At 48.1% G+C, this 25,735-nt stretch overlaps 1 protein-coding gene across 1 annotated transcript in view; it reads left to right on the forward strand.

The window, feature by feature from the left end:
* The window catches only part of BCO1 (beta-carotene oxygenase 1), a 38,577-nt gene extending 13,620 nt beyond the window's left edge, over positions 1 to 24,957 (forward strand). The window contains exons 4-11 of the mRNA XM_066349348.1: positions 298 to 445; positions 2,516 to 2,663; positions 6,360 to 6,583; positions 8,676 to 8,933; positions 16,338 to 16,443; positions 19,160 to 19,254; positions 20,265 to 20,376; positions 22,301 to 24,957. Coding sequence (XP_066205445.1) covers positions 298 to 445; positions 2,516 to 2,663; positions 6,360 to 6,583; positions 8,676 to 8,933; positions 16,338 to 16,443; positions 19,160 to 19,254; positions 20,265 to 20,376; positions 22,301 to 22,530 — 1,321 coding nt within the window. The 3' untranslated portion in view covers positions 22,531 to 24,957. The remainder of the gene's footprint in view (positions 1 to 297; positions 446 to 2,515; positions 2,664 to 6,359; positions 6,584 to 8,675; positions 8,934 to 16,337; positions 16,444 to 19,159; positions 19,255 to 20,264; positions 20,377 to 22,300) is intronic.
* The last annotated feature ends 778 nt before the right edge of the window (positions 24,958 to 25,735 follow it).

The following is a 25,735-nucleotide window of genomic DNA, read 5'->3' on the forward strand; positions in this document are numbered from 1 at the left end:
AAAATTCTTCAGAGCAACCCACCAGCTCTTTCTGGCTTTGGTGCCAGAGACCTTTGGAGTTTTGAGAGCCCAGGAGGGCTCAGTGAGCGGCCATGTTGCCCCAGCTGATTGTCACTTGATTCAATATTTGGCTACTTGATATCTGAGTTGTCAAGTGACCCACTGGTCACTTAAGTTGTTCCTTAAATTGAAGTAGAACATGTTAAGTGGTAGGAAAACTAAAAGCATCTCAAGCAGAATTTTCCAGCTGGCTAGGTAGACACAGCTCCTGACCCACTGCTTTGCTTTGTTCCCCAGAGCTTTCTCCTACCTATCCCACATCATCCCAGACTTCACAGACAACTGCCTGATCAACATCATGAAGTGTGGCAAGGACCTTTATGCGACCACAGAGACCAATTACATCAGGAAAATCGACCTGCAGACTCTGGAAACTCTGGAAAAGGTATCAGTGAATCTACAACCAAAATCAGCTCTTAGGCCCTGGCCGGTTGGCTCAGCGGTAGAGCGTCGGTCTGGCGTGCGGGGCACCCGGGTTCGATTCCCGGCCAGGGCACATAGGAGAAGCGCCCATTTGCTTCTCCACCCCCACCCCCTTCCTCTCGGTCTCTCTCTTCCCCTCCCGCAGCCAAGGCTCCATTGGAGATGGCCCGGGCACTGGGGATGGCTCCTTGGCCTCTGCCCCAGGCACTAGAGTGGCTCTGGTCGCGGCAGAGCGACGCCCCGGAGGGGCAGATCATCATCCCCTGGTGGGCAGAGCGTCGCCCCTGGTGGGCGTGCCGGGTGGATCCCGGTCGGGCGCATGCTGGAGTCTGTCTGACTGTCTCTCCCTGTTTCCAGCTTCGGAAAAATACAAAAAAAAAAAAATCAGTTCTTGACTCAAAACAGGAACCCCCTGGATGAGGCCATGTATCCCGCAGAAACTCATGGGTGGAGCCCCCTCCTCTAATGCCACTGGCTCTTTTGCTTCCCCTTCTTAGCTCTCACACTCGAGTCTAAGCTCCCTTGGGGCCAGACTGTGTTTTTTCATCTTTTTGCCTGCATTTGTTTCAGGGGTTACCATAACATGGATCATAAATTAGATGGCTTAGAACAACAGAAATGTATTCTCTCACAGTTCTGGCGGCTGAAAGTCTGAAATCAAAGTGTCAGTAGAGTCGTGTTCTCTCTGAAGGAGGATGATGTTCTCTAGGGGAGAATCATTCCTTGTCTCTTTCAGCTTCTGGTGGTTGCCAGCACTCATTGGTGATCCTTGGCTGACAGATGGTTGCATCGCTCCAGTTTCTCCGAAGGATACAAATCCGTGGATTAAGGCCTACCCTAATCTAGCATGACTTCGTTTTAACTTGATTTCATCTACAAAGACCCTATTGCCAAATACAGATACTAGGAGTTAGGACTTAACCTTTCTTTTTGGAAGACATGATTCAACCCCCATCACAGGGTTCACAGTCCTTGGCTCTGAGTGGCAGTTAACGAGTGTCCCAGTGAATGGCTGTGCTGGACCGCCAGGCCTCCCACCAGCCCTACCTGGTGTTGACCTGAAGAGGGAGGCATTAGGCAGAGAGCAAGAGAAAATAATCACCCAAGCAGATACCTTTCCTGGCCAGAATCAAGGGAGCATTTTTGTGAAAATCAATAGACCCACTTTCAGTTTTCTCCAGCTTGGCTGTTCAAAGCCTCGATGTCCTCGTAATACATTTTAATGATCTGTTAAAAGGAGTGCTTTTCTTAGCTGTGAAATTATGTTCAGCTCCTTTTAAGCTAGGTGGCATAGGTCCAACAGATGTATGTGTTTCACGTTGCTGAGTGGAAATACTAGTAGAGAATGGAGGATTGCCTGACTTTTGGCTGAAGGTTGTGTTATTCTGGGGAAGAAAAGGCAGGAAGCTGGTTCCCAGGCCACCCCATCATTCTACAGTTGTGCCTTGTTCGGAGTAGGGTCATTATCGAGATTGCTAGTTGAATTTCACTTGGGCCCAAATGTTTTTGTAACCTGTCCATTTCCAGAATAATCTTATGAGAGAGGCCTGGAGATTTCTGCCTCTGTGCAATGCAAAAGGGGAGGATTTAAATGACTTCAGCAAAATGACACAGCAGTGGCCACAATTAGCACGATGGCTGCCTCTCTGCACAGGTCATTGCTTTCTGCGGTGATGTGTCCTGGCTTTGCACTGAGGACCCGCAGCAGGGCCAGGCGGCAGGATCGGAAATACTGCCACAGAAAACACAGAGCTCACTAACCACCCTGCAAACTATTTGCTGTGGGAGTCCCCCGCCCCTGAGAGGTCCTCTCAGGTCACAAGAGTAAACACTCTCTTTAAAGGTGAAGTCTGCCTTGTTAATAAAGTCTATTGTTTTACCTCCAAAAAAAAAAAAGGTGAAGTCTGCCTTGTTTTCAGATCAGAAAAGGTGCAAAAATGGCCATCATCTCTCTGAACCTAGAATCAGTCAGCTTTTCACGGGATTTCAATTTCTCCCCTTTCTAAAACCAAGTGCCTGTCATAATTTGCAGGTTGACTATCGCAAGTATGTGGCTATAAATCTGGCAACATCACATCCTCATTATGATTCGGCTGGAAATATTCTCAACATGGGCACATCCATTGTGGACAAGGGGAAGACAAAATATGTGATCTTTAAGATCCCTGCCGCAGTACCAGGTGGGTCATTGTAGGGATATCGTGAAGCCCAGACACCAAGGGTAGCTGCCTCTGAAGAGTTCTGACTTCTGTTGACACAGACCCCGTCTGACACTTTCCCTCCCAGACAGTTCAGATAACCATGAACTCATTTTTCTTCTTTAGGAGAAAAGAGATGTTGCTGAGTTTCCTTTTGGAAAAAGTGAATTCATTTACTATTCTAACTTCCTTTTCTGTAGGTTATAGTTTGTTAATTAATTTATTTATTCATCATTCATCCATTGTTCATCCATCTATCTATCCACCCATCTATCCATCCATCCATCCATCCATCCATCCATCCATCCACCCACCCACCCATCCATTTGTCTGTCCATCCATTTATTTGTCATCCACCCATCTGCCCTTCCTTCCTTCCTTCCTGTCATTTTTTTAGTCTTTTGACAAACCTTTGTATGTCATGGCTGTGCCACCCACTTTCATCCCAGCCCCCAAAGCCAGTTTCCCAGGGTTACTTAAAGAGCTCAACCCTGCTGGGATCACGTCCAGATTCCCACCCTGTTCTCCAGGCCTTCTGAACCTTCTCCACTTAGCACCAGGATCCTGGAGCGGAGCCCAGGCCAATGTGATCGCACGTTCCTGATGGGGAGGAAGATGGGGCTCTTAGCCCTTATTTTGTCCAGGACCCTCTGGAAACCACACCCAGGAGACCAGACCTCCATTGGAGACAGGGCAGAACCGGGTGCTTGGCCTCACTTCCTGGTGTAGGAAAACTGGTTTCTATCTGTGATCCCTGCTGTTCCCCCTCCCCACAGTCCTGTGGAACTTCCTGAGCAAATTACCAGGTCTGCAGGCAGATGTGAGCAAACCCCTGAGGTCAGGAGGTACAATGAGTATTCTTATTAAATAGAACTCCTATTAATTAAGCCAATAATTAATTAAGCCAATAGGGCCTAGTTTAGAATCATAGAGTGTCAGACCTGGGGATGGTCTAGGCATTTGAGCTCACTGCCTCATATTACAGGGGAGGACTGTGAGGCCCACAGGGTCAGGCGATGTGCCCAGCACAGTGACTACTCTGTGAGCGCCTGCCCCGTGCTGGTGGCCTCTCTGGGACCACGCCCATCCCTGCTCTCCCAGCCAGGGTCCTTTTCACTTCTGTTCACTTTGTGCTCCATTTGTTTTGTGAAAAAAAGAACTAACCCACACCCTCCCTCCTACCAGCCAGCTGTTCACAGTGTGCACAGGTGGCCACAAGGAAGGTAGAGACGCTCACAGATAACTCATTGGAAATCAGCCCCAGGCCTGGGAGGGGAGGCCTTTTGGCCAGTGGGTGACTCATTCTTGCAGAGGACTAAGAAAACTGAACATGTACCGAGCACTTCCATGGTTGGGTACTGGGTGAGGCACAGGGACAACCCCACCATTTCATTCCTCTCTCTTCCTTCACACTGTGAATGTTATGACCTGTAACACATGACAGAGGATGTGGCCAGGCTAAGGGGCTATGTTTTGGTGGGTTAACCCTGTGACTTTGGCCATAGTGATAGATCATCCCACCAAGCCTCAGTTTTCCATCTGTAAAATGGGAACCATATAGCCTAAATCATCACCACAAGTACTTAGTCTCATTCTCAAGTGTTTCAGAATGGGCAATGCCAAGAGAAATTCTTGAGAACCCTCTGAGATACATGTCTCTATAGAAAACCTTCAGTTTCCCTCCAGTGTCTCTCTCCTCTGTGTCTCCTTCACTCTCACACTCCATCTCGCTCACAACCCTTCCGACACTAGATGTGGGGGTGGGGGGTTCTCCACACAAAGCGCTGTTCTGTGACACCCACTGGTGTCCTATAATTTAACTCAATTCCAAAGCTATCTCTCCACCTGATAGTGTCAAACCCCACAGGTTAAGGGCTCAGTCCCACGAGACTGCTCCTTCCCCACTTCAGATGCCAACTGCAAGTAGTAGGTGCCCTGGTTGTCTACAACTTCTGTCCAACTTAGCTACAAATCAGGGGCTCCCACCACCCCCTCCTTGGTTTCGATTAATTTGCTAGAGCGGCTCACAGAACTCAGGGGAGCACGTTTACCAGTTTATTAAAGACATAATAACGGCTCTGGAGGAGCAGCAGGGCGAAGGGAAGCATAGGCAGTGTCTGGGAGGTTCCAGAGCCCAGGATCTTCTGTCCCCGTGGAGTTGGGGCGCATCACCCTCCCCGTATGAACGTGTTTGCCCACCTATACGCTCCCCAAGCCTCATGCGATTGGGATTTTATGGGGGCTTCCTCACATAGGCATGATTGGTTATTAACTCCATTTTCAGTCCCTCTCTCCTCTCTGGAAGATGGGGGTGGGGCCGAGAGATCCCTAGCTTGTCATCATGTTTGGTCTTTCTGGTGGCCAGCCCCCATCTGGGAGCCCTCCCAAGAGTCACCTCATCAAAACAAAAGATGCTCCCGGTGCTCCTATCACTGAGGAGTTCACAAAGGTTTTAGGAGTCCTGTGTCGGGGATGGAGTCAAAGACCAAATATTAGAATAAGAGATGCTCCTAGTGTTCTTATCACTTATTAAATTACACAGGTTGGCCCTGGCCGGTTGGCTCAGTGGTAGAGCGTCGGCCTGGCGTGCAGAAGTCCCGTGTTCGATTCCCGGCCAGGGCACACAGGAGAAGCACCCATTTGCTTCTCCACCCCTCCCCCTCTCCTTCCTCTCTGTCTCTCTCTTCCCCTCCCGCAGCCGAGGCTCCATTGGAGCAAAGATGGCCCGGGCGCTGGGGATGGCTCCTTGGCCTCTGCCCCAGGCACTAGAGTGGCTCTGGTCGCAACAGAGCGACGCCCCGGAGGGGCAGAGCATCGCCCCCTGGTGGGTGGAGCATTGCCCCCTGGTGGGGGTGCCGGTCGGGCACATGCGGGAGTCTGTCTGACTGTCTCTCCCTGTTTCCAGCTTTAGAAAAATACAAAAAAAAAAAAAAAAAAATTACACAGGTTTTAGGTGTATGCCAAGAAGTGAGGGCAGAGACCAATACATATTTTTTTCTATTAACTATGTCAGATGATGTCAGAGGATGGTCCTCAGCAAAATGTCACAGCACCAACCTGGGAAGCTGGCTCACCACCCAGGCCAGCTTGACAGAACTTCAAGCCCCATCCCGCACAGAATCGAGCTCCCCATTTTATCCTGAGCCCCCGACAACCTGTATGCATGTTCAAGTTTGAGAAGCATTGCTCCAGAGCACGGGTTGACAGACATTTCTCTAAAGGGTCTGACAGTCGATATTGAGGCTTTGCAGACACGCTGTCGCAGCTACTCAGCTACACTGTTGTAGCTCAAAAGCAAAAGTAGCCATGTGCCCTGCATAAAGGACGGGGTGTGGCCGTGCTTCCAGTAAGCCTTTACCAAAAAGCCAGTGGAGGCTGGGTTGTCCCCCGGGCTGTGATTGCGGGCCCCTGGCCCAGGGACCTGACTGTGGTTCCGCATTTTCAGAGTGCGAAACCAGGTCTCCGAGGAGGGTGGGCCGGAGCAGGGAGGACTCTGAGCCTCCACCCTGCATCAGCGAGGGCAGCAACCCGGTCCTCTGCTTTACTTGTCAGCTCTTATTCCTCTTATTCGAAGGTTCTTCTCAGTGGCAGGTCAGCACGAGAGGCTCCGCCACAGGTGGCGGAGGGCTGGGCTGGGCAGACTGGCCCTGCGCTTGCCTGAGGCTTGCTTTTCTTTAGAGGACAGGACAAAGGGGAAGAGCCCCCTGAAGCACACAGAGGCGCTATGCTCCATCACCTCCCGCTCCCTACTCTCCCCAAGCTATTACCACAGCTTCGGGATCACCGAGAACTACATCGTTTTTCTCGAGCAGCCCTTCAAGATGGATATTGTCAAGATGGCAACTGCATACTTCCGGGGAGTGAGCTGGGCTTCTTGCCTAGCTTTCCACAAGGAGGACAAGGTAAGCTGTGGCTGGGACCTCCAGCCCCGCTGGGCCTGAGGACCCAGGACACGAGGCCAGCCAGAGCGAGGTAGTTCGGCAGCAGACGTTGAGAGGGAGGCCAGCAGAGGGCGTTTCTCAGGAAAGGAGGAAGTAAGCTACCAAACAGTCTCCCAGAGGGCATCAGCCGGCCTTCCAGAGTTCTCAAGCTGAGATGGTCCTTCAGAGTGGTCCGAGTTAGAGCAAGGGTGCCGGGCCTCTGTGCCCCCACATCAGTAAGTCAGTAGAGAGGACTGTCCTGAAAGTGTGTGTGGCCTTGGACAAGGCAGTCCTCACTCACCTCAGTCCTAACTAGTGTCTGGGCTCCCCCAGCCTTTGCTGTCCACTGACAAGGCCTTCTCAGCATCCCTGCAGCCACTGTGTAGTGTCAGGGAAGGGGGGCCATGACTTATTCAGACATCATAACTATAGTGTTCCACCAGCTGGTACAACAGAGATATCTTCAGCGTAGGTACACCTGAATGCACAAAGTATGTACATGTGTATGCATGTGTGTATGTCCATGTGTATACGCTATCTACCATATTTCTCCATGAATAAGACACACCATTTTTCAAAAAATTTGGGGTCTAAAAACTGGGTGCATCTTATACAGTGCTTATAGAGTTTTTACTTGCATTTCCTGCTTTTTCATGTGGATGAGGAGTTGTATGAATTTTATGATGAATAAAACTTGAGTTCCATAACTTTATGTAATACATTTTTTTTCAAATTTCAGGCCCCCAAATTAAGGTGCGTCTTATACATGGGAGCACTTAATACATGGGGAAATACGGGTATATATGTCTTCGTGTGTGTGTGTGTGTGTGTGTGTGTATGAATATATGCATGTGTTCTCAGTGTCAATGTCATCTAGTCAAATAATATACAAATACAGAAAACAATGTATGGGCCCTGGCCTGTGGGCTCAGAGGTTGAGCATTGGTCCGGTGGGTGGAAGTCCCAGGGGTTCATTTCTTGGTCAGGGCACACAGAGGAAGTGACCATCTGCTTTTCCACCCCTCCTCCTCCTCCTGTATCTCCAACCGGCCAAACATGTTCCGGCCTCAGGGCTTTTGCATTTTCTGTCTCCCGGAATGTTCTTCCCCACGTGGCTTCCTAGCTCAGTTACTCTAGGTCTGAGCTCCAGCCCCCTGCCCCTGGGCCTGCCTTGATCAACTGACCTATGACAGACCCGTCCCCCTCATCCTCCTTCCCCTGTCCTGCTTCATGTTCCTCGGTAGTGCTCGTCCTCCCTGACACATTATACGCTTGGTCACTGCCGTGGCCCTCAGCCCCATTGTAAACAAGGAAGGAGGAGGTGGTGAAAGACCCGCCTGGAGTGGTCCCACCTTCCCTCCCAGAAGGAGAGTGGTTGGGCCAGAGCAACCAAGGGATAGAAACACCCCCCTCCCTGTGGATTAGGCAACTGGGGCTACAGATACAGCTAATTACCACCCAGAGTGATACCGCCTTGTGACACCCAGAGTGTGTGCAGATGCCACGTGGGCTCTTAAACCAGAACCAGGTCACTCAGCCCTCCAGGGCAGGGGTGTTGCTGTGACAACCACATCCCGGTAGCAGGCTCTGCAGTGGAGGTCGCAGAGGGGACCCAGGAGGGCAGGTGTGGTTTTAGAGTTTTAGGGCCTCTGGCTGTGAATGGAGCCTGGGGAGGCCTCGAGGAGGCTTAGAGGTCTGGCGCCTGGCCAGTTTTCTCTGACTTGGCCATTTCCAGGGAGCTGGCATGCTGCCGCCCACCTGGAATTGTACGTAAAGGAAGGGAAACAGTGTACCTTCAGGAGCAGTCTCCCCCAAACACTGTACTCCTGGTGATGCAGAGGCCCGGGCCCCCAAACTTCCTCCCTCTGCATCAGAAAGAGGTGATGACGGACACTCGACAACTGACAGCCCCCACTGACTCAGCACCTCTGTGGGGCCAGCGCTCTGCAGGTGGGACACAGAGGGTCAGGAGGGAGAAGGGATGCTTCAGGGTCTGGGTCTCGTCCTGTACCTGATGCCGCGGCGCTGGGCCGGCAGAGGGAGGGCTGACCACTCCATGTGCATCTCCTTTCAGACTTACATTCACATCATCGACCAAAGGACGGGGAAGTCCGTGTCCACCAAGTTTTACACAGACCCCATGGTGGTCTTTCATCACGTTAATGCCTACGAAGAGGATGGCTGCCTTCTGTTTGATGTCATCGCCTACGAGGACAGCAGCCTCTACCAGCTGTTCTACTTGGCCAACCTGAACCAAGACTTTGACCAGAACTGCAGGAACACCTCTATCCCCGCCCTCAAGAGGTTCGCCGTGCCCCTCTGCACAGACACGGTAATGGCTTGAAGGAAGGCATTCCTGGGGAGGCATGGGCCCGGGTGGGAAGTTGCTTTGGTCCTGATTTAATTGACACTGAAATCCAAAATGAGTTGAAAGACAAAAAATGTTTTTTATTATTTTCACCAAAGTAGTAGATAGTTATAGTAAAAACTTTAGAAAATATAAATTAAGTAAAAAGGAAAGAAATCCCATCAACCCATTGTAGATATATTTGTATTGCCCCCAAGTCTCTCTCTCTCCATAGATAGATAGATAGAGTATATGTATATTTTATACATATTGATATATATCTCAATGAAGCTGAATTTTAGGAAAAGAAATCACATTGTGCATAATTATAACCGCTTTATTTAGATATAATTCACATGTCATATAATTCACCCATTCTTACTTATTTAAACTGTGTTATTCAATGGTTTTTAGTACATTCACAGAGTTGTATACTATCACCACAATGAATTTTAAAACATTTTCATTACCCCCAAAAGAAATCATGTATTGCCTGACCAGGCAGTGGCGCAGTGGATGGAGCGTCGGACTGGGACATGGAGGACCCAGGTTCAATACCCGGAGGTTACCAGCTTGAGTGCAGGCTCATCTGGTTTGAGCAAGGCTCACCAGCTTGAGCACAAGGTCACTGGCTCGAGCAAAAGGTCACTCGCTCTGCTCCCCCCCGCCCCCCCATCAAGGCACATATGAGAAAACAATGAACAACTAAGGTGCTGCAACAAAGAATTGATGCTTCTCATTTCTCTCCCTTCCTGTCTGTCTGTCCCTATCTATCCCTCTCTCTGATTCTCTATCTCTGTCAAAAAAAAAAAAAAGAAAGAAAAAGAAAAAAAGGAAATCATGTACCCCATCGCCCCAATCCCTCCACCCTAAGCCACTGCTACTCTGCTTTCTGACCTTGCGGATTTGCCTGTTCTAGACACTACGTGTAAATGGCTCCTACGCTGTGTGGCTGGTTGTGTCTGGCTTCTCTCACTGGGCATCGTGTCTTCAAGGTGCGTCCGTGTCATGGTGTGAGTCAGTGCTTCACTTCTTTTCGTGGCTGAGCATGCATCTACCCTTCCGTGTGCTGCTTTCCTCAGCTATTTGTACATCTAAGCATCTTCTCGTGACATTACATGTTCTTCTGCACCATTTTGATGTTTTCCTGACGGTCCATGGCAGGGATTCAGCACTGTTTGTTTACCCAGCGCCCTGCTGTTGAATAGCCCTGTTCCTGCATTAAAAATGACCATGAGGTCAGATGTTATCCTCAATTAGGGCGATGCTGCCAAGGCCCTGGGCTTGGCTGTAGAGGCTACAGAAGCTCCTGGCTCCAGAACTCACTGACTTCATGACTTAATTAACTTAAATGAAACCAAATTCAATTCAATTCAATTTTGATGGCTCACATTACTGAATGCAATCTTATGTGCTAGGTACTTTGCCAAGCATTTTATTTTCCTTACTTCACTTAATGATCCAAACAACTTATGGGAGTGGTCCTTATATTAGGCTCATTTTACAGATGATAAAACTGAGGCTCAGAGATGTTAAAGAATGTGCCCAAGGTCACACAGCCTAGAATGGCTGAACCAAGATTTTTATCTGCACCAGCCTGTCTCTAAACCCGTCCTTGTCATTGGTAAGGGGTATAACTCTGCCGTTCTCCCCAGCAGGCCTAATCCTTGGAAAGAACCCCAGATGGGTCACACTGACCCCTCTCAGGGCTCTGCAGGCCTAGGGAGTAAGGGGCACTCCCACAATGTCCAGGGAGCCTTCTGCTACCCTCACTGTGGGCTCCTCACTGCTGGGGGTCAGGAGTACCCCAACCAGTGAGTGAGCCTGCATTTAAACATCAGGTCGGTTGGTTGTCCCATCTCTCCGACATTTCCCCATCCGAAATCACCTGTGTATCTCTGTCTCAGTGTTTACCGTATTTCCTCTCACCTCTATTCAACATTTACAAAGTCATGTCTTTGTTTCAATCAGCTCACTGTTGAAAGGTCTGTCGCTACGCAGTGAAAAGCCAGCCGTGCTGCTGCAGCGAGAAGGCAAGCAGGAGCATTAACAATGGAAATAAAGCGGAAGGCGTAAGCGTTAGCCAGATACTGTTGCTTGCCAAGACTTAATCTCTTTGTTAATAAGAAAGTTCTCAAATGTATTAGCTGTTAAAGACATAGTGGCACCTAAAGGAGACTTGCTCCTTGACCCCATACAAAAGCTTGGAAGAGAAAAGTGGATTCATTCTCTCCCCACATGATGCTGGGCTAGTGAATGAACGGCCTCGTCCCACATAATCATCACATGAGCCACCACCCTCTGTGCCCCTCACTTCGGGCAATGCCTCAATGCAGGCCCTTGGACCCCATCGCATCTCCTGGTTCCAGGAAGCAACGGGGGTGTCACAGAGCACACAGGTGGCAAATCCCAAGGCCCAGCCCTCACCTGTGTCATCCTCAGCATGATATGCAGAGAGGAAAGACTCCCTCGCACTGCCCACACACCACAGGATTTTATAACCTTTTATCATGCTCGAAAATGATTTGCTTCCTTGAAACCAAGCTTAGCATGTATATTTTTAAAAGGCGCCGTGTGAGCCATCTGCTGCTTTGAAACCAGCAAAGAAGAGTGAGCCCTGGGAAGCGTAGCTCTGGCCACGCTTTCTAATTGCTATTTATTGTCCCTTAAAAATGCCTTCTTGCTTCACTTTCAAGTTGCCCCACCTGCATATTGAAATCAAAATGTCAAGCAGGAGGACATGGCCCATGTGCCCAGATCTGGCAGCTCTAATGCCATCCTATCCAAAGGCTTACTAGGGAAGAACCACAGGAGATGCCACTCTTCCTCAAAGGCCCTCCAGTCTGGGGCCGGTGCCCATTCCTGGCCCTCTGTCTGAAGTCCTATTCTCTCAGTCCTCCACACCAGTCCTGGCTTCAGGGTGGACGTACCTGGGAGCTCTGAGCCCACAGCAGCTCCTGCTGGGCTTCAGCCCAGAACAGTGAAGGCAGAACCTGCAGGGAGGGAGGCCTAGGTGTGGCTGTGGTCTCAGAGCCCCCAGGGATTCTAATACGCGGCCAGGTGGCAAATCCTTGCTCATCCTGCCGGTCTCAGGGTTATTACTCCCCGCAGATGAGTTCGTACACTCTAATGGCACCTGCAGCTCTTTGCCCAGCGTTTATCTCAAGTGTAATGAACTTGTTCAGTCACCTCTTCTTGTTGAAACTCTGAGAGGGCCGGGACACTGTCTTGTCAGCAGTTTGTCCCCTGCCTATCACAGCTTCTGGCACTCAGAGGATTCACACTAAGCTCTTAAGTATTTTGAATGAATGAATGAATGAATGAATGAATGAATGAATAAAAAACATGAAGCAAGGTCTCCAAAAGGGCACAAGGCCTTCCTTTAACATTTGGAACGTTTCCCAAGTGAGAATGGGCAATGGTGAAGTACATTCAAAAACCGGCGACCTCTCAGCTGCCCCAGATTCCCTTGTGTTCGAGCCAGCTGGGGTCAAAGGAAGGAGAGGCCTCTTGGCATCCTTGGCCTGTTTATGTAGGGTGGCGCGGGGGTTGTTGAAGGCAGGGCTGGGCTGGGAGGGGCGGGCGGGGGCGTGTGCACACAGTCTCTACCAGTGCCCTGCCCTTGTCCTGCAGGTGGGTTCATAAGCACTGTCTTCTCTCCTGACAGCCATCCATACATAAGGGGGAACCATGGGTAGGGGGTAAGAGGAGGGTAGGCATCTTGGACCTAGAAGGGGGGGCTCAGTAGATTTGGTTTTCATCTTTTCTCCAAATGCAAAAATGACCCAACCTTATAAGAAAGAACAGCCACCATGAGAGCTCACTATGTGCCAGGCCCTGTGTTAAGATGCCTTTTCTGCTGTTAGACCTCAGCAAGAGGGGCCCCTGCTCTGGCCTTGGCACTTTGGGGTCCCTGATCGGCCTTTCTCCAGCTATGAGGTCATGCCTACACAGAGGGGACACCATCCCTCACTCCGGCCATGATCCAGCTACCTGGGATCCCTGAATTCCCTGTCCAAAGGTGCTGCTTACAGCAGCACCTGCTCCTGTCCTCCTGAGGGCCCACGAGGTGCTCAGGGTTGGCTGTTGACTTGATTGTACTGGCCAGGGCATCCATGCTGTAGGGAGAAAAGGGGTAGGGACAGTGAGCCCAGGCCCAGAGGCTGGCCCCGTCCTGCTACCCTATTCCAGCTCCGAACGCTAAAGAGTCCTAGAATTCTAAGTTCACACACATCATTCCCGACCAGCACTATGCAACAGGACCTGCTGTGATGCAGGAATGTTCTCTACCTGTCCATCCAGTGCAGTAGCTACTAGCCACGTGTACCGTTGAAATGTGGCCAACACTGCGGAGAAAGGGAATTCTAAATTTTACTTAATTTTATTATTTTTTAAAAATGTTTATTTTTATTGATTTTAGAGAGAGAGGAAAGGAGAGAGCGAGACAGAGATCTGTTCCTGTATGTGCCGTGAACAGGGATCGAACCCACAACCTCTGTGCTTTAGCATGATGCTCCAGCCAACCAAGCCATATGGTCAGGGCAAATTTTACTTAATTTTAATTAAAAATTAAATTTAAATAGCCACATGTGGCTAGTGGTTGCTGTATTGGACAATGCCATTCCACAACACTGTGAAGGTCTGTGTGCCAAGATAAGGGAGAGAAGAGTCTTTTACTTAATAATTTAATATATTTAGACCTAGGGTGGGTGGGCCTCACTCTCCTCTTGGACACTACAGTTTTGGGGGAAGTTATATGCTTCTCGCCTAGTCCTTATGACAGCCCTCCAAGTAATTCATTATCCCATGACTACAGATAAAAAAGAAAGTGTCTTGTCCAACATCACAGAATTATCAGTGGGATTTGAGTTGGGAGTTGAATGCATGCCTGCCCTGCTCCACGTTACTAATTATGATGGGTCTGGCCCTAGACCAGGTGTTTTCATAACCACTATTTAACTTAATCTTAGCCATTATCCTCAGACGCAGGTCAAAGGAATCTCGCTTATACTCACCTCCCGTTTCAAAGTTACGAATTGCCCCCCAGCCCCATTTTATAAAGGAGGAAGTGGGCTGGGGGGCAGGGGATGGCTGAGCAAGTTCCCAGAGAAAGCTGTGGAGTTAGATTTCACACCTGGGGCTACTGAACTCCAAAGCCAGTGTTTAGGGGAATCACTGAGATTACTATTCCCCTCGGACTGAGGGATTGCAAAGTAAGCCCACAGAATTGTGTTGAATTCTGGCTGGAAGGCGATTTCCTCCCACAGCTGAGCATGTGGGCCACTGAAAGCAGCCGAGTCATGTTCATTACTGCTGTGTGTGGAAAAATTCAGTTTATCCCTCAACCTGTCTGACCAGTTTCAGGCTGGAGTTCTAAGACGGCTCTGCAGATCAACTCCCTAAGAATCAAGCCCAGGACATGCACAAGAGGCCTGTGGCTGGCATAGGACTAGCAAGGCACCAGGAGGGGCCTCCCACCAACTTGTGGAGCTGCACAGGTGGAGGCATTCCAAGCTTTTGTTTATAAGGAACCGCAGATGTGCTGGGCCCTAGGTGACTTCTTCATGCACTTCATCTCATTTACTGCTTACAACCACTCTGCAAAGCACATGTTTTGCCCCTTGACAGTTAAAGGAAAAGCTTACTGAGTCATGCATTCCCTCATTTACTCAGCAGTCCCTCCCTGGGAGCTGTGTGCCATGCACTGGACAAAATCGGGTCCCTGTCTTTGCAAGGAAAGGCAGCATGAAGGAAGGAAGCAGCTCCATAAAGGAGGTCATTACAGCTTGGGACAGATAGCTCTGAGACACTGCAGACTGAGTTGTTAGGGAAGGGGACGTTTGACTTGTGACCTGCAGGATGGGAACAGGCCAGCCTCCGGGCCTTTGAACCTGCTTTGTCCTCTGCCTTCAGTGCTCTGGCTTGTTACTAGAAGAATCGCCACATGAAGGTGTGGACCCAGACTCTGCTTCTCTCTCTGTGACCTTGGACAAGTCACTTTCCTTCTCTGGGGCTCAGTTTCATCTTCTGTGAACTGAGGGACTAAATAAAAAATAATTAAAAAAAAAAAACACCTTGAAGGGCCCCTGCAGTTGAATAACTAAGAGGCGGTAAATTTTCTTCCCTTCCCAGCAAAAAGCAGCCATCTTTCAAATAGGTGGGTTTTAATTATAAAAGCCCATTTTGGAAAATTTGGAAAGTAGACAGAAGTTTAAATAAGTCAGCCATAATAATAATTCTCCCGTAAACTCGGTGAAGGCAGGGTCTTGTGGTCTTGTTTCTCATTCCCTTCTAGTACCTAACTTCAACTCACCCCCAATGTTAGTGGTAGTAATGTCATATGAGGAGGAGGAAGAAGATGACTAAAAGCAGTCAGCAATGATATCATCAATAGCAGCTAACATTTGTCGATCACTTTTTGCTAACCAGGCCCTCTTTAAATAGTATGTGTGGACCATTTTATTTAATCAGCACAATAATTCAGAGACACACATGCCATTTATTCAGGGCACAGGCTGTACCTCATTATACAGATGAAGACACTGAACTTCATAGATGCTACGTAACTTGCTCAAGGTCCCATAACTAGTATGTGGAGAAATGGAGTAGGAGATGCTCAATAAATAACCCACTGTGCTAACTCTCTCTCCTGGGTTACAATGATGGCAGTAAGGTACTGAACAGAGCATAGTCTGATTGTAACTTGAGACCAGGGAATGTCCTCAATAGACATTTTTCTCCCAAATAATTTTTATTGCATGTTTATTTTCTTTTCAGCAGTGACACATTTTTTCACAGGAGAAAATACTGAAGATACCGATAAGCATAGAAAAAAATAATTAAAGTCCCCATACTGCCACTGCCCACTATGTTGTTAATATCTGGTATATTTCTCCCAGTCTCTTTTCAGTATAATTTTTTTAAAAAACCCAGCTGAGCTCAGGCTGTGTACACAATTACTTTGCTGCCTTTTCACTCAGTATTCTATCATGAGCCTTTCCCATGTTATTATGAACTCTTCATAAACATTCTTTTAATGACTGATGCAGCCTTTTACAGGTGAGTCATCCAGTATTTTAAAAGTCCATTAATTTCCCCTGTGAGGGATAAGGTGGCCCATAGAAGAAGAAAAAAAGAGCCATGGTTTTAGGGGCCCCCGTCCTACCATCCACCAGCTAGGCAGTCTTGGAGGAGTGACTTCAAAACAGCAATCCTCACTTTTAACGGAGAATACCAATAATATAACAGCCGCTTCCTGTGGGGAATGTGAGGCCGCAGCAAGATGACATGCGCAAGGAAGGGTGCATATATATTTTTAATGCACACAGTAAAACAAATGTTTTCTCTGGATAACAAGGTTTCATTTTTTTGGAAAACTGATTCTTTCAGAATGCAGAAGTGGGCTCAGATTTAATCAAACTGGCATCTACAACAGCAAGAGCCCTGAAGGAAAAAGATGACCAAGTCTACTGCCAGCCAGAGTTGCTTTCTGAAGGTAAAATACATCCTCTTGGCCCTGGCCAGTTGGCTCAGTGGTAGAGCGTCAGCCTGGCGTGCGGGAGTCCCGGGTTCGATTCCCAGCCAGGGCACACAGGAGAAGCGCCCAACTGCTTGCTTCTCCACCTCTCCCCTTTTCCTTCCTCTCTGTCTCTCTCTTCCCCTCCCACAGCCAAGGCTCCATTGGAGCAAAGTTTGCCCAGGCACTGAGGATGGCTCCTTGGCCTCTGCCTCAGGCGCTAGAATGGCTCTGATTGTGGCAGAGCAACGCCCCGGATGGGCAGAGCATTGCCCCCTGGTGGGCATGCCGGGTGGATCCCGGTCAGGTGTATGTGGGAGTCTGTCTGACTGCCTCCCCGTTTCCAACTTCGGAAAAATACAAAAAAAAAAAAAAAAAAAATACATCCTCTATCCTCAGACACCTCCCAGGAAGACACTGGGATGAAGCCTTGGATGGCTGTCCTCTGAGAATGCTGCGGGGTGTGGAATGCTGACTTCCAGGCGCCGCATGTCTGGATCTTCGCCTCTACCCCTGCACAGTGCCCTGCAGCAGAGGCGCCGCCCTCCCGGGGTTACTGAGGAGATAACCGGGCCCTGGGACGGCTGAGCTACACGCACAATGTAAACCCCTTGAACAGAAGTCACACCCACTAGAGCAGGGCTTCTCAACCTGGCACTACCGATACCTGGGCCGGCCACTCTGTGTGGTGGGGGCCGTCCTGGTAGGATGTTGAGCAGCATCCCGAGCCTCGACCTACCGGATGCCAGTACCACCCCCACTCGGAACTGGAACAACCTGAAATGTGCCCGGACATTGCCAGTGTCCCATGAGGGGCAACCTCGCCCTGATTGAGAACTGCTGCCCTAGAATATAATAAGCCCATAGGGCAGGGATGGTGTTTTTGTGTTCAGTGTTATCACCAACATGTGACAAAAGTCTGGCTTAGCCGGGTCTGAGCTCAACACTTAAGTTCGTAGTAAACTGGCTTGCCCGGGATTCTCAGAGAGTGCTGGAGCCTGGCTCTAAACCCAGACCTTGCTCTCCACTCCACACTGACTGCCTCGTGCCAGGTCCGGACATCTGGAAGGGTACCATCCTGGGGACTCCCCTAGGGTGACTTCAGATTTGCCCACTAGGAATCCTTTCTGTAAACAGCTCAGATGGATCCAATAACCAGTTCTGTGCAGCATCCCAGACTCTTGGAGTCTTTAAAAGTGAAAATACAGCTCTTATTTCTAATTCTTAAGCCATCAACCTCCATTTCCTCTCACCTGCCCCGTGGTGTGGACAGATGGAGGCTTAAAACATTATAGTCTCTTTGTTTCTGGGAAGAGAATTCCTGTTTACTGTAGCAGTCTGGGGCAATACTGAGCAGTATGACAATAGAAAAATCCCTCATAATCCCTCCACCCATGACAACCCATCCAGTCTTTTCTACTGTGTACGGCTCGCTTGGCATGTGCCAGGCCATCTTCCAAGAGCTGCTCAGATATCCTCTTCTTTCATCCCAGCACTGTCGTTATGATGAGTTTACACGTGAGGGGCTAAGCTCAGGGCCTGGCCCATAGTGAGAGTCCAGCTAAAGGTGGCTGTCATTATGAGAACAACTAGGACAGGCAGATGTTAGCACGTCATCATCTTCTTTTAGGGCTGAGGGCAGCAAAGCTGAGAGGAATATGGTAACTTGCCTGAAAACAGGCAGCAAAGCCAAGATCTGCACGTGGGTTTCTGTGACTCAAAATCCTTAACCTCTGCACTTACACTTTTACCAACGTGTACCGTAACATCTAGAATGTTTTGAAATGGCTTCTTCCTAGTCTGAAAATTTTCCCACGTGTGAAGATTCTTCCCGAATGTGGCTTATAAGCTGCACAGAATTTGCTACGATGAATCATACTTTACTTATCCAAGTGCTTGTGGTTGGCCACTTACAACGTGGGGGAGGGGTTCCAGACCAGGTTTGAGGGGTCCAGCCTACTTTAGGGCCAACTGTGGGCATCTTTTTTTTATTTAAGTGTGTGGGTGGTCCCTCCTTCTCACATTCATCTTGACCAACTACCTGGCATATTTCATAAGAGGGGGACTTCCATTTTGGTGTTCAGATTTAGAAATTTAATCTGACACAACAGGCATATATAAATATATATGCCTATATGTGAACAACATTTCAAGGTTTTTTTCTTTTGGATTACAAAAGCAACTAGTGCAATGAAAATTTCACACAGTGAGAAACTTGGAATGTACAATATAAAATATAAACTATAAGGAAGTTATCTCCACAGCGATGCTTCTAAACTTTTTGTCTTCATTTTTAACATAGCGGAGATAATTCTATAGCCAGCCTTTTACTCTTAATCTTATGATATGGACACTTTCCCATGTTATTAAAATTCTTTGTAAATATTATTTTAACATAATGTTAGTATATGAATCCACCAGATTTATTTAACTAGTCCCTATTGACACTCCTTTCCACAAAACAAACAAACAAAATACCTCCTTGCTCCTGAACCTTCTAATAAAGCCAGGATAATTATCAGAGGTTACTTCCTCCTGTCCGATGTCTACCCTGATCCAATCTAGGGCCTGACTCAAGTTCAGGGACTCCAGCCTGAGAGCTGTTTTTGTGGAAAGGGTGCCCAGGCAGGCTCAAAGGGTGGACGCTCCCAGCCCTCATTGATGGGGGCTTCATCAGCTGTGTCATTCTCTCTAGGCTTAGAAATGCCTCAGATCAATTACGCTCACAACGGGAAGCGATATCGATATGTCTTTGCTGCTCAAGTTCAATGGAGTCCCATCCCAACCAAGGTACTGATCCATGGGTGATCACAGCCTACAATAGTCCTGTCTGTCTACAAAGCTAAATTCTCCAGTTCTCAGACTGGGTGACCTCGATAAGGAAAGGGAGGGCAAGAGGGAGGGCTCCTGGGGGACAGGAGATAGGTCAGAGAGGGAGGTCAGTTTGGGACAAAATACATTTGAAGCAACAATGAGCCAGGAGAGGGAACCGTACCTAACGGGCCAAAGTTCAGGAAAGAGGTCACGGCTGGAATTTATCCACTGAGTTCTTTATTCCGTACAATTTCTCTGCACTACAAGGTAGTAGGCAGTGAGGATCAGGAAGTGTACTGGGAGACCCCGATCCCTGCCTCGCCCTCTTAAGCAGGGAGGGTACAGCTGACACTTGGAAGACTCATTTTGTTTTTTAAACTATTTGTGGAAAACTCGCTGTATCCCACACCACTGTACAGACACCACTTTTCTTTAATATCTTCATTTTTAACAAGAAAGTGCAAAGTCTTTTTTTAAAAATGCACAGTGCAGAAAGGTACAAAGTAAGAAAATTAAGTTTTCCATTCACACAGATACATACCCCAAGTCGCTCCCACTAATCTCATACCCTAAGGAGAAACAGGCCTCTTGGTGATTAAGAGAAGTCCAGTGATCTGTACTTTTAAGACTACAAAGGAATTGTATTATACTTTAAATGTTTGCATTGAATACATTAGTTTTATTTAACTATAGAAAAATTGCAACTTAGTGCCAAATACCAGATACATTCAGGATTTTTGTTTTGAAAAGAATTGAGTTGTGTGGTGTCAGTTATGTGGTGGCAGGAGGACCTTTGCTTCCAGCAGGGGGAGGAAGCTCGCTGCTTTCATTTCTGTTTTTATCCTGACCAGAGGTTGATGTCATTCTGGAGTCTACATTGGAGGGGCTTAATCCCCTTTCTCTGTGGACCTTGATGCCATCCTATTCGCAGGGAGTAAGCATGCTTTCCAACAAGTCATCTCTGTTTCTCCTCTTTGGATGTACAGATACTAAAATATGACATTCTCACAAAGTCATCCGTAACATGGGGAGAGGAGCACTGCTGGCCCGCAGAACCCCTGTTTGTGCCCACGCCAGGTGCCAAAGATGAGGATGATGGTAAGCCTCTGGGAAGGGGAGCCCACTCCCTGCACTCGGCTTGTGATCACATCTTCAAACAGAGACGTCATTCAGGGACAGGGGCCCCGCCCACATCACTCAGCTGGTAGAGTCATGCTTTGAGACCTAGGTCTGTGCAAATCCATAGCGGCAGGGTTAGGGAGTCCCCAAGACCACCCATACCTCTGACACCAACTGCGAGTTTAGTGGTTCCCAAGACCTCAGTTTCAATAGAAGGACTCACAGAAGACGCTGAAAACTGTTGTACTTATGGTTACGGTTTATCGCAGTGGAAGGAGGCAGACTGAAAGAAAAGAGGCGCGTGGGGCGACAGCCAGGAGTGTTCCAGGGGTGGGGCTTCTGGTTGGCCTCTCCGGGGATTTCAGGAGCACCACTTTCTCCCAACAATATCCATGGAGCAGGTCCAGCCGGGACACTCCCCCAAGCCGTGGGGTCAGAGCCTGTGGGGGAGCTCGGTCATGTAGCCATGGTTGACCTTTAGTCCTCAGCCCCTCTGGAGGTCACACTGACACTGTTTGGCTTCTAGCTCCCCTCTAAGTCACTGTGTGAGGATAGGTTATCTGGCTGGCCTCAGGTCGGTCACCTCCAGCAGCAAAGGTCAGATCTCCCTTTAAGGGGGTTACGTTGTTTCTACACCAAAGCCCACTTCCTTTCTACTGAGCAACATCACCCTTTTCCAGGGAGTAGAATCTTGGTTTTAAAATTCATTTTCATGGCTGGGTCAGAGTTCTTCATTATCTTCAGTATCTAAGCAAGTGACCTCTTCTGGAACACCCACCTGGAAATGTGTATTTGAGGCCCACCTCACTCTTCTGGGTTTCCACGTGACAAATAGTCCTTTCCTTCCTTGATTCTGCCTTTGACCCAGAAATGTCCTGCCTCCACCCATGAGGGTGCTGAGGAGGGTAACACGAACCATGGGTGGGGCTGCCCCACTGTGCCGGCCAGCCACTTCCCTCAGGTGAGAAGGGAGCAGTTTTCTACCTGCTGATTATGCATGGCCTGGCGCCAGGCAGGGGCCCTGTGTCACTGCCGTTTCCCAGGTGGGGGTTGTTGGTATTACCTCCTGCTGAAGCCAGCCTCTTACTGGGCTGCGTGAGTGTGTCCCGTGCATTCTCTTCATAGGCAGGGAGTAGCATTGTCTTCATTTCACCAAAGGAGAGGCTCAGAGAATGAAGTAACTTGCCCAAGGTCACCCGCCCTGTGCCTACCAAGGTAGGATTTGAGTCCAAGCTGATCTGACTTCAATTATACTCAGCAACTGTGAAACCTGGAGGCCTCAGGAAGAAGCATGAATGTTTGCTGGAAGTTTATGTGCATTATTTCGTTTAACCCTCTATTCCTTGAGAGTGAGTGCTTAGAATATGTCCTTTTTACAGAGTGGAAAGCTGAGGTTGCCTGCATGCTGCACGTGCATGTGTTGAATTGGGCTCATTCAGATGCCATTTGAGTAAAACTCGTCCAGGTTTAGCCAAGTGACATATATTAGCCTAAATGCAGCATCGAAACTGAGTCTCTATAATCAGAGTTTCTAAATAGTAGGGAAATAGTCATTCTTCAGTGCATGCAGTAATTTACAAAGTGCTTTTATAATTCACCATAAAAGAGATCCTCTCCTAGGCCTATGAAGGTAAGGAACATTATCCCCACACTATAAATGAAGAGTCTGAGGGTCAGAGAGGTAAAGGGACTGGCCCAGCCAGGGCTGGAGGCAGGTCTGCTGATTCCTAGTTCCCTGGTCTTTCTCTTCTGCACACACAGAATATCAACTTCACCTCCCTCCTGTTTTGATTAGATACTGACTTTCAAAGAGGGCAGGGATACATCACTGAGAAACTTACCCTTCCAGCTGGAGGAGGTGCAAGGCCTCAGTTACAAAGTGTCTCTTTTTGTTTCCCCAAAGGAATTATCTTATCAGCCATTGTCTCTTCCGATCCCCAAAAGCCACCCTTTCTGCTTATTCTGGATGCGAAAAGTTTCACAGAACTGGCTCGCGCGTCTGTTGATGTAGACATGCACCTGGACCTCCATGGGTTATTCATCCCGGATGTAAACTGGAACCCGAGGAAGCAGGTCCCTTCCCTGGAAGTCCAGGACAGGGCCCCAGACTGCTACGTGGTCTCACAGACCTAATGGCTTGAACTGCCCCCTGGCAGGCTCCCTCAGGACACACAAATGTGCTCCCTCTCTGGGTGGAGCGGAGGTCGTTCGTTTCATTGGGTGTTTATTCTTTTGATGTTTGCTTTGAGACAAAGGTATGGAGGTAGAGCTTACCAGTATCTTTCTTTCATTTTATTTTGGCCATAAAAACCTTGTTTGAGCCTGACCTGTGGTGGCGCAGTGGATAAAGCATTGACCTGGAAATGCTGAGGTCACCGGTTCGAAACCCTGGGCTTGCCTGGTCAAGGCACATATGGGAGTTGATGCTTCCAGCTCCTCCCCACCTTCTGTCTCTCCTCTGTCTCTCCCTTTCCTCTCTAAAATGAATAAAAACAAACAAACAAACAACAAAAAAAAAACACCTTGTTTGAAAGTTGATCAAATACTTACTGATCAGCTCTAGCACTTCTAAGAAAGCCTTTTTCCTATGAAGACTATGATCAGGAATCAGAAATTTTGTTGTCACATGTTAATTGTTCTTAGAATTAACAACGCTGACGTGTTAGAGAAGAGACAGCTAAACATTTATCATTGCTCCTTTCTACCTCCTTTTCCTCCCTTCCCCTTCCTCCCTTTCCCTTCCTCCCTTTCCCTTCCTCCCTTCCTCTTCCTCCCTTCCCCTTCCTCCCTCCCCTCTCTGTCCTTTCTGGGGGACTAAATTATGCCTGGGAGTTTCAGCTTTCTCAACTGTGCCCTGTTAGTAAATTGTGTGGCCAGGAAGGCATGTTGCTTCGTGGTCATTCCATGCAAGGTATGACATAATATAAAATAATAAAAACTTTGAAGTCTGTTCAGACCTTATTTTATTTTTTACATGGCATCTTTCCTCTGAAGTTCTTCTAAGGCAATAAAATAGAGTGGCAGAGCTAGATGGCTGGTAGCAAGCTAGACAGCTCACTATACAACCAAGGATTCAACAGAGGTGTGTGGGAATCTGCCTTTTACAGGAGGGGGTTAAAGGTCCGGACACTGACCCAAACGGCCATGGCCGAGGGACCAGAATCCAGGATTGAGTCCAAGGCCAGGGCTGGCATGAGGAGTTCTTTCCTGGTTCTAAGAACCAGGGCAACAAGCCATGCTCATGTCTGTATAGGGAAGAAAGTTTTCCAAGATGAATGTGCTGTCAGCATAGGCCAGGCATTTTAGGCAGAGGCAGAAGGAGCTTGGTGGTAGAGATGGAGGAAACTAGGAGCAAGCCAAGCAGGGTCCCGTGTGAATACTGGGAGCCCCATGGAATCTTACCTTTATAGTCTGATGGGTGCCTGGTGAATGGTTTAGAGACCCCAAGGCAGGCTGGAGTTCCCAGGTACCTGTGTCCTGGGGTCCGGGAGGGCTGGGATTCCATCCTTAGTCTTGTACCTGCCTCCTCCTGAGTCTAGATTTCAGTCACCAGTGGGGATTCAATGACTTGTCTCGAGGATGGGAAGGAATCTCTGATGACAGCACGTGATTACTCAAGGGAGGCAGATGGTCTTGGCTTTTGCCCTGCAGCTACTCTGAAGCCATATTTAGCTTCTACTCAAACATAGGCTTCTCCAACAGGTCAGGGAGTTGTTTTTTATTTTTTTAAATTTAAATTTTATTGGAATAATTGTAGATTCACGTGCAGTTTTAAGAAAGATACAAGAGATCCCATGTGAACTTTATAGTTCTTCCAATGGTAACATCTTAGTATAATATCACAATCAGGATATTGACATTGATTCAATCCACAGGCATTATTCATTATGTACATTTATGTGTACATCTATGTGTGTTGGGGTAGTTCTATACAATTTTATCCAATGTGTAAGTTCCTGTACCCAACATTACAGTCAAGATATGGAACAAGGATGCCTGACCAGGCGATGGCACAGTGGATAGAGCGTCGGACTGGGACGCGGAGGACCCAGGTTTGAAACCCTACGGTCACTGGGTTGAGCGCGGGTTTATCTGGTTTGAGCAAGGCTCACCAGCTTGAGCCCAAGGTCACTGGCTTGAGCAAGGGGTCACTTGGTCTGCTGTAGCCCCCTGGTAAAGGCACATATGAGAAAGCAATCAATGAACAATTAAGGTGCCTCAATGAAGAATTGATACTTCTTATCTCTCTCCCTTCCTGTCTGTCTGTCTGTCCCTATCTGTCCCTCTCTCTGTCTCTGTCACACACACACACACAAAGATATGGCACAAGGAAATCTCATGTTGCTTTTTTTTTATCTCCACACTTACCTCTCTCCCACCACCACCTCCCATTCCTCACCCCTGGCAACCACCATTTCTAAAATGTTATTTCAAAAATATTATAAACAGAATCACACAGTATTAACCTTTGGGGATTGGCTCTTTTTGCAGCAGAACTTCCTGGAGATTTATTCAATTTGTTCATTGTTGGGAATGTTTTATTCACTACTTTATCCTTGGCATCTAAAACTCTTCCAGGCAGGTTCAAATTCTCAATAAATATTTGTTGAATGAATGGATTCCCTCAACAAATGGATTCAACTCAATAATGTACCAACAAGAAATGGATATTTTACTGTGATCTCCTGGGAAAATGAGGAATGAAGTTCACATGGAACCCAATGACAGCACAAAATTCCCACGATGCTTCCTCTCACCTGTCATTCCTGATCTCTCTTCTGTCTCTTCCCCTGTTGATCCCTCAAAACCTCTTCTGTCCTCCCAGAATTTCCATTTCACCCTTGGCTTATAGATCTCACTAAACAAAAACCCCAACCCCAACAATGGCAGAATGAAGACCACCCACGTGTCCTCAGGCCCTCCTTCAGAGGTCTCAACATCTCCAGCCTTGACGGTGCATCAGGAGGAAATGTCAACTGTGGAGGCCTAAGAAAAATGTGACTGAGGTCTGCATTCAGGTGGCAGGAATGGAAAAGAGTTGTGACAAATGTGACAAAAGTGACAGTCACTCCCCTTCTCAGTATTATACTTTAAATATTTGAGAAGAGGGTGGAATGAAAAAATGCTTCCACACCTCCATTCCACTCAATTCTAATTGCCAAACAGTACTCAGACCTAATCATGTAAAAGGGTGCAGTTCTGAAGAAAAGAAAAATGTCTGTGGTTTGTTTACATTGTTTAAGAAGAGAGGTGAAATACCAGACTGATGAGGAAACTTGGCACACCAAACCAAACCTTTTTTTTTTTTTCAGTTTCAAAAATACCAAAAGTTGGTGCC

The sequence above is a fragment of the Saccopteryx leptura genome, chromosome 9, assembly GCF_036850995.1.
Source record: "Saccopteryx leptura isolate mSacLep1 chromosome 9, mSacLep1_pri_phased_curated, whole genome shotgun sequence".
Lineage (NCBI taxonomy): Eukaryota > Metazoa > Chordata > Mammalia > Chiroptera > Emballonuridae > Saccopteryx > Saccopteryx leptura.